At 41.6% G+C, this 9,452-nt stretch overlaps 1 protein-coding gene across 1 annotated transcript in view; it reads right to left on the bottom strand.

The window, feature by feature from the left end:
* The window catches only part of LOC110443531 (junctophilin-1-like), a 90,110-nt gene extending 80,896 nt beyond the window's left edge, over positions 1-9,214 (bottom strand). Inside the window, exon 1 of the mRNA XM_021487799.1 lies at positions 7,514-9,214. Within this exon, the coding sequence (XP_021343474.1) occupies positions 7,514-7,898 (385 nt within the window). The 5' untranslated portion in view covers positions 7,899-9,214. The remainder of the gene's footprint in view (positions 1-7,513) is intronic.
* Positions 9,215-9,452: the final 238 nt, after the last annotated feature.

The raw sequence follows: 9,452 nt of genomic DNA, 5'->3' as shown, positions 1-9,452 counted from the left end.
TGTATGGTAATATATTGTAACATACAGAAGCAGTAATGTATGGTAATATATTGTAACATACAGAAGCAGTACTGTATGGTTATATATTGTAACATACAGAAGCAGTACTGTATGGTTATATATTGTAACATTCAGAAGCAGTACTGGATGGTAATATATTGTAACAAGTAAATACAATATTATTTGGCGTACATTGTTACAAGTAATAATTATTTATCTGTGCGTTTTTATAAGAGGTGGGATAATGCTATATGATTATACACGTAACACTGTTGTATTTATTAAGCGTGTAGTATGACCATACATGTAACATTGTTGTATTTATTAGGCGTGTAGTATGACCATACATGTAACATTGTTGTATTTATTAAGCATGTAGTATGACCATTCATGTAACATTGTTGTATTTATTAAGCGTGTGGTATGACCATACATGTAACATTGTTGTATTTATTAGGCGTGTAGTATGACCATACATGTAACATTGTTGGATTTATTAAGCGTGTAGTATGACCATACATGTAACATTGTTGTATTTATTAAGCGTGTAGTATGACCATAGATGTAACATTGTTGTATTTATTAAGCATGTAGTATGACCATACATGTAAAATTGTTGTATTTATTAAGCATGTAGTATGACCATACATGTAACATTGTTGTATTTATTAAGCGTGTAGTATGACCATACATGTGGGACGACAGAACAACTCCCACACTTACATACCTATTGAATTTCCTTACATTAAATTCCCGATTCATTGTTCATCGTTGACTATCAAACGTGTCCCCTTTATCAGTGTGGTATTAGCTGTTGTGACATGTACACATGCGATTACTGGATCATGACGAGCGGATTATTAGCGAACATAGTTAAAGTGTGTAACGTATTAAACTAGCTTTAATAACTATACACGGTCGATAGAAAATAAATGGCGTCTCGCCATGTCATCTTTTCACCAGCAAAGCGTGTGTTTCAGTCCCCTCACTCACGATCGCGGCGTTACTGTGATCGTGTATTTGTTTTTTTTAGCGAGGTGCTAAAGGTGTACGAAGGCAATGTCAATGTAAAAGACTATCAACTTATTTCGTGCCCGGGTGTTACTGTCAAAAAACAGCAACAAATGTATGAGCGTGTGGCGCTAAAGGTGTACGAACGCGACGATACTGTAAACGAGCGCGGCGCTAAAGGTGTACAAACGCGGCGCTACTGTATGTGCGAGCGCAGTGTACTGCATAAGATAAATGTTAAGCAGGTTGCTACTGTATTTGACACGTGTATGAGCGCAACGCTATTTTAGCATAAGACAGACGACCATTGATAATCCTAGGAACAGCCTTGATCTCGTCTCGGACTATTCCGTGGCAACTAATCCATATTTATCCGAATGCCAACAACATCAGTTTAGGTATAAAAACATCACCAGCTATTGATCGACGTAAATTGCTGATAAAGGTTTCATCACAAAACAACATTCCTTCTATCACTATCCTCAGGGCTGTTTCAAGCGCTCATGTATCGTTCTGTGTACAAGGTGATGTGAACAAGGAACACAGACCACGCCTAATCTCAGACATAGGTTTATATACTTGCAAGTTGAGTCACCTGCCTTGTGGACTTCCTTATTTTGCGATAATTTAATTAATTGCTCTCGCAGCGTCCAAAGAAAAGTGACGTCATATATCAAACAAATATCACCGTGTGTTTACGTTCTATGAAATATCCTCCGTCTCCGAATAGTCAAATATCTACTGTCCACGAGTCAATAATCTAGGACTTATCAAACATCCTCCGTCTCCGGAAATAAATCTACGACTTGCAAAGGAAGAATATTGCCTACGACTAAAAAAGTCTTTGATGTTTTCGTCTAGTTAAGTCTGTGATGTCTACGACTAGTTAAGTCTGTGATGTCTACGACTAGTCAAGTCTGTGATGTATACGACTAGTTAAGTCTGTGGTGTCTACGACTAGTTAAGTCTGTGATGTATACAACTAGTCTAGTCTGTGATGTTTACGACTAGTCAAATCTGTGATGTATACGACTAGTTAAGTCTGTGATGTATATGACTAGTTAAGTCAGTGAGGTCTACGACTAGTTAAGTCTATGATGTATATGACTAGTAAAGTATGTGATGTGTACGACTAGTTAAGTCTGTGATGTCTACGACTAGTCAAGTCTGTGATGTATACGACTAGTCTAGTCTGTGCTATATACGACTAGTTAAGTCTGTGATGTATACAACTAGTCTAGTCTGTGATGTTTACGACTAGTCAAATCTGTGATGTATACGACTAATTAAGTCTGTGGTGTATACGACTAGTTAAGTCTGTGATGTATACGACTAGCCAATTCTGCGATGTATACGACTAGTTAAGTCTGTGATGTATACGACTAGTTAAGTCTGTAATATCTTCGACTAGTTAATTCTGCGATGTATACGACTAGTAAAATCTGTGATGTATACGACTAGTCAAGTCTGTGATGTATACGACTAGTTAAGTATGTGATGCATACGAACTAGTTAAGTCACCGACTAGTCAAGTCTGTGATGTATTAGACTAATACTGTGTAGAAATATGTTGTTCCCATGTTTAATACCGGGTAGACCTCTGTAATTACCACATGTATTCCTGGGTAGACGACTATTTTACCCTCGTGTATTACTGTATAGGCGTCTGTTATACCCACGTGTATTACTGGGTAGACAACTGTTATACCCACGTGTTAAACTGGGTAGACGTCTGTTATACCAACGTGTTTCACTGGGTAGACGTGTGTTATACCCATGTGTATCCCTGGATAGACGTGTGTTATACCAACGTGTATTACTAGGTAGACGTCTGTTATACCCTCGTATATTACTTAGTAGACGTTTATTATACCTTCGTGTATCACTGGGTAGACGTCTGTTATACCCTCGAGTATTACTGAGTAGACGTCTGTTATACCCTCGTATATTACTTAGTAGACGTTTATTATACCTTCGTATATTACTGGGTAGACGTCTTTTATACCCTCGAGTATTACTGAGTAGACGTCTGTTATACCCTCGAGTATTACTGGGTAGACGTCTGTTATACCCTCGAGTATTACTGGGTAGACGTCTGTTATACCCACGTGTATTACCTGGTAGACGTCTGTTATACCCACGCGTATCACTGGGTAGATGTCTGTAATACCCTCGTATATTACTGGGTAGACGTCAATTATACCCACGTGTATTACTGGGTAGACGTCTGTTATACCCACATGTATCACTGGTTAGACGTCTATTATACCCACGTGTGTTACTGGTTAGACGTCTGTTATACCCACGTGTGTTACTGGTTAGACGTCTGTTATACCCTCATGTTTTACCTGGTAGACGTCTGTTATACCCACGTGTATTACTGGGTAGACGTCTGTTATGTTACTGGTTAGACGTCTGTTATATCCTCGTGTATAACTGGGTAGACGTCTGTTATGCCCACGTGTATTACTGGGTAGCCGTCTGTTATACCCACGTGTACTACTGGGTAGACGTCTGTTATGTTACTGGTTAGACGTCTGTTATTCCCTCGTGTATTACTGGGTAGCCGTCTGTTATACCCACGTGTACTACTGGGTAGACGTCTGTTATGCCCACCTGTATCACTGGTTAGACGTATGTTATACCCTCGTGTATTACTGGTTAGACGTCTGTTATAACCACGTGTATCACTGGTTAGACGTCTGTTATACCCTCGTGTATTACTGGGTAGACGTCTTTTATACCCACGTGTATTACCTGGTAGACGTCTGTTATACCCACCTGTATCACTGGTTAGACGTCTGTTATACCCTCGTGTATTACTGGGTAGGCGTCTGTTATTACCACATGTATTTCTGGGTAGACGTCTGTTATACACTCGTGTTAAACTGGGTAGACGTCTGTTATATCCTCGTGTATTACTGGGTAGACCTCTGTTATACCCACGTGTATTACCTGGTAGAAGTCTGTTATACCCACCTGTATCACTGGGTAGACGTCTGTTATACACTCGTGTTAAACTGGGTAGAATACCCTCGAGTATTACTGGGGAGACGTTTGTTGTACCCACGTGTGTTACTGGTTAGACGTCTGTTATCCCCTGGTGTGTTACTGGGTAGACTCTGTTATACACTCGTGTTAAACTGGGTAGAATACCCTCGAGTATTACTGGGTAGACGTTTGTTATACCCTCGTGTATTACTGGGTAGACGTCTTTTATACCCTCGAGTATTACTGGGTAGACGTTTGTTATACCCACGTGTGTTACTGGTTAGACGTCTGTTATACCCTCGTGTATAACTGGGTAGACGTCTTTTATACCCTCGTGTATTACTGGGTAGACGTCTGTTATACCCACGTGTATTACCTGGTAGACGTTTATTATACCCTCGTGTATTACCTGGTAGACGTCTGTTATACCCACGTGTATCACTGGGTCGACGTCTGTTATACCCTCGTGTATTACTGGGTAGACGTCTGTTATATCCTCGTGTATTACTGGGTAGACGTCTGTTATACCCACGTGTATTACTGTATAGACGTCTGTTATACCCACGTGTATTACTGGGTAGACGTCTGTTATACCCTCGTGTATTACTGGGAAGACGTCTGTTATACCCTCGTGTATTTCTGGGTAGACGTCTGTTATACCCTCGTGTATTACTGAGTAGACGTCTGTTATTACCAGATGTATTAATGGGTAGACGAATGTTATACCCTCGTGTATTACGCGGTAGACCTCTGTTATACCCACGTGTATTACTGGGTAGACGTCTGTTATACCCACGTATGACTGGGTAGACGTCTGTTATAAACTCGTGTTAAACTGGGTAGACGTCTGTTATTACCAGATGTATTACTGGGTAGACGAATGCTATACCCTCGTGTATTACGCGGTAGACCTCTGTTATACCCACGTGTATCACTGGGTAGACGTCTGTTATACCCTCGTGTATTACTGGGTAGACGTCTGTTATACCCACGTATAACTGGGTAGACGTCTGTTATTACCAGATGTATTACTGGGTAGACGAATGCTATACCCTCGTGTATTACGCGGTAGACCTCTGTTATACCCACGTGTATCACTGGGTAGACGTCTGTTATACCCTCGTGTATTACTGGGTAGACGTCTGTTATACCCACGTATAACTGGGTAGACGTCTGTTATTAACTCGTGTTAAACTGGGTAGACGTCTGTTATATCCACGTGTTTTACTGGGTAGACGTCTGTTATACCCACGTGTGTTACTGGGTAGACGTCTGTTATACACTCGTGTTAAACTTGGTAGACGTCTGTTATACCCACGTATTAAACTGGGTAGACGTCTGTTATATCCACGTGTTTTACTGGGTAGACGTCTGCTATACCCACGTGTAATACTGGGTAGACGTCTGTTATACCCTCATGTATTACTGAGTAGACGTCTGTTATACCCTCGTGTATTACTGAGTAGACGTCTGTTATACCCAGGTGTATTACTGGGTAGACCTCTGTTATACTCTCGTGTATTACTGGGTAAACGTCTGTTATACCCACGTGTGTTACTGGGTAGACGTCTGTTATACACTCGTGTTAAACTGGGTAGACGTCTGTTATACCCACGTGTATTACTGGGTAGACGTCTGTTATACCCTCGTGTATTACTGAGTAGACGTCTGTTATACCCAGGTGTATTACTGGGTAGACCTCTGTTATACCCACGTGTATTACTGGGTAGACGTCTGTTATAACCATATGTGTTACTGGGTAGACTCTGTTATACACTCGTGTTAAACTGGGTAGACGTCTGTTATACCCACGTGTATTTCTGGGTAGACGTCTGTTATACCCTCGTGTGTTACTGGGTAGACTCTGTTATACACTCGTGTTAAACTGGGTGGACGTCTGTTATTACCAGATGTATTACTGGGTAGACGTCTGTTATAACCATATGTGTTACTGGGTAGACTCTGTTATACACTCATGTTAAACTGGGTAGCCGTCTGTTATACCCACGTGTGTTACTGGGTAGACTCTGTTATACACTAGTGTTAAACTGGGTAGACGTCTGTTATTACCAGATGTATGACTGGGTAGACGTCTGTTATACCCTCGTATATTACCTGGTAAACGTCTGTTTTACCCAGGTGTATTACTGGGTAGACCTCTGTTATACCCACGTGTATTACTGGGTAAACGTCTGTTATACCCTCGTGTATTACTGGGTAAACGTCTGTTATACCCTCGTGTATTACTCGTGTATTACTGGGTAGACGTCTGTTATCCCCTCGTGTATTTCTGGGTAGACGTCTGTTATACCCACGTGTGTTACTGGGTAGACGTCTGTTATACCCACGTGTATTACTGGGTAGACGTCTGTTATACCCTCGTGTGTTACTGGGTAAACTCTGTTATACACTCGTGTTAAACTGGGTAGACGTCTGTTATTACCAGATGTATTACTGGGTAGACGTCTGTTATACCCTCGTGTATTACTGGGTAGATGTCTGTTATACCCACGTGTATTACTAGGTAGACGTCTGTTATACCCTCGTGTATTACTGGGTAAACGTCTGTTATACCCTCGTGTATTACTGAGTAGACGTCTGTTATACCCTCGTGTATTACTGGGTAGACGTCTGTTATACCCTCGTGTATTACTGGGTAAACGTCTGTTATACCCACGTGCATAATTAGTCAAAACGTCTGTTATACCCTCGTGTATCACTGGGTAGACGTCTGTTATACGTACACATACCCTTGTAAGTACACATACCAGAGACTTCTTTAGAAAACGTGTTACCCTACACCTATATTTAGTATACACCTGATGTCGTGTGCACCACAAAAGGGTTTTAGCAACTCTTTGCTGCTTGATGGTAGTCATCCATGACAAAGGTGATACGTTTTTTCATCAAATTTACGTTTCAAAAGTGCTTAATATGGAATATAGGGACATAATCTGCGTGTTGCGTATTAGGCTTAATGTTATTCTCAACCAAGAATTAGCACAACAGAACACATATAAACTATTGTATGTCGAAACATGCATGGTCGTGTTAGATGGACATTGAGACAGGTTTAGCGATATGTTGGACATTGGTGATGCTGACCGGTCGAATAGAACCGGGGCTAGAGAGCCGCGAAATGTCAGTTAAAGTATATAGCTATACAAATTATGGTCAATTATATCAAACCTTTTCTAAACTATCAAACTACTTACTTCATTCTCTAGACAAAGTTTAATCAGATAATGTTTCTGCAAGACATGATGAGGATAGACATAGTGTATATGACCTTTAAAACTTGACTTTTGACCTCAGCAAATCACTCTAGCGCCTTGACCTACCGCCTTGTATGACCTGTAGTCTCATGGCAGTAGAGCCAAGGGTGATCTGCGACCTTGACCTTTTAGGTTTTATTCTAAATAAAGAGAGTTTGTAGGAATTGAGGCGAGGGTGTAAAAACTAAGCCATGAACTACTCAGATGTCCCAAGCTCAAGGTCACACGTGACTTACCTCCATCAGCGTAGGATTCGCACCCGTAGCCGTCCTGTAACCCGGTGGTCCACGTGCCCTCGTACCTGGCCCCGGAGGAGACGCTCTGTCGGACACCGTAACGGCCCTTGAATCCCTGGGTCCACTCCCCCCGGTAGACCCATCGGCCCTTCGTTTCTACTCCCAGCCCGTGTCTCTTTCCCTGGAACCATTGGCCCTTGAACGAGTTTCCACTAGGCCAGGTGTAAACGCCCGACACCTCGAAGCCATATTGCCACGCCCCAGAGTACTCTCCCTGGCCCTTAGGCCCGGTACACACCCCGTGTCCGTTGGCTTTGCCATCTTCCCAACCCCCACAGTACGTCCCCCCGTCATCAAAATCGAAACGACCTCCTCCTTGTGTCATTTAGGCACTAGTGACCAGTGCATTCCACGTGTAACGGTCAAATGTCCATTTACTTATTCAAAGAACAGTGGTTCCCTCTCCTCATGAACGGCACAATGTGACCACGGTGTGGTTATAACTACCAATACATCCACGATGTGGGAGTACCAGACTGGTATTAACAGTAACAGTTAACACAATCCTCGTCTTAGTCTCGCAAATCCAACGCGAATAGAGATTGTCAACTGCTGAATATCACTACACACTCAGCTTCCAGATTACGGTGGCCGAAAACAAGTGTATGTAAATAACAAAATGCAGAAACGAAATACAGAAATAATTATCAAAAAATAATTTACATCAATCAATTAAATTATTTCAATTAAAATTAATCATAGAAAAACTTACGTTATATTTGTAAACAATGTACTTTAAAAACAAAGGTTGACAGATTTATAAAGAATCTTACTTGACTCGTAAATATCAACAAGAGTTAAGTTTCCTCGTACCTATTGCACTGGTAAAATCCTGACGTAATTTGGAAACTAATTCCTTGTGTAAAATATACGGCACATCACAGGAGCGTTGATAATCAGCGAGACGGTGTTTTATATATAAATGCACTGTTGTAAGCCATGATCCTTCAGGTTCCGTTATCAGCTGTTGTGTGGAAATTAGCGTTGCTGCTACTGGATAGTGGAGAGGATGGGTCGAAGATAATGGCGTTTTGTGTAATACCGTTTAGAAGCACTTTGGTCAGTATTCCATTAATCCGGTCATGTTCTGTCCATCGGAAGGTTAAAAGCCCTCATAATTTGCTTTCGAAAGAGTCTATCAGTACAATCATTCTCCACGGGGGAAGCACGAAGGGGCGAAGCGAAAATTTTCTTCGACAGGGCGAATAAATTATGCGAAAATGCGATGTGTATCGTGTATGTGTGTAGTATAGGACCGCCGATTAACCATATAAGGCGGTTTGATGTTATTGGACAGAAGCACAGAGTGCCACTGTGGTACGGAAAACCTACACTAACACTGCTTCATTTATCAGTATACGTTCAATAGTAGCAAGTACCTACTACCACGAGCCGTTCTTAACGGTTCCACATGTCCGTTTTATACGAGTGCGATACATGATAGCATTGCACGCACTGTGGGATAATACTTACGGAACGAAACCCACTACCTTGTGGTGTACAGCAGCAGTAACACACACCTCACGCCTGCCATGTCTCCTGTCACTTTATATCACCTAAATCTCAGAATTTCTACTGGAGTAGGTTTTGTCAATGTGTTTATTACCACCACCCGTGAGTACGTCCCTGATTACGCTTGTGTAAGTAATATCACCGACACACAATGCAAGCCCAGCGACAAATAAATAATTAATACATATAGCGTACTCAGTACTCCGCCCGATCAATAGTCGTTTTCGTTTCGTTCAATCGTCAACATATCATGAAGGTGTACGGTCGGAGGTAACAGACGGCAGACACGACACAGCCAACAGAAATACATCTTACACGTGTTCGCGTGCGTGTGTGTTTTATGAATTGATTCGACTTAAAAAGATAC

Source organism: Mizuhopecten yessoensis, unplaced genomic scaffold (assembly GCF_002113885.1).
Source record: "Mizuhopecten yessoensis strain PY_sf001 unplaced genomic scaffold, ASM211388v2 scaffold1961, whole genome shotgun sequence".
Lineage (NCBI taxonomy): Eukaryota > Metazoa > Mollusca > Bivalvia > Pectinida > Pectinidae > Mizuhopecten > Mizuhopecten yessoensis.
The sequence above is the reverse complement of the archived record's forward strand: the minus strand, read 5'-3'. Positions and strand labels throughout refer to the sequence as shown.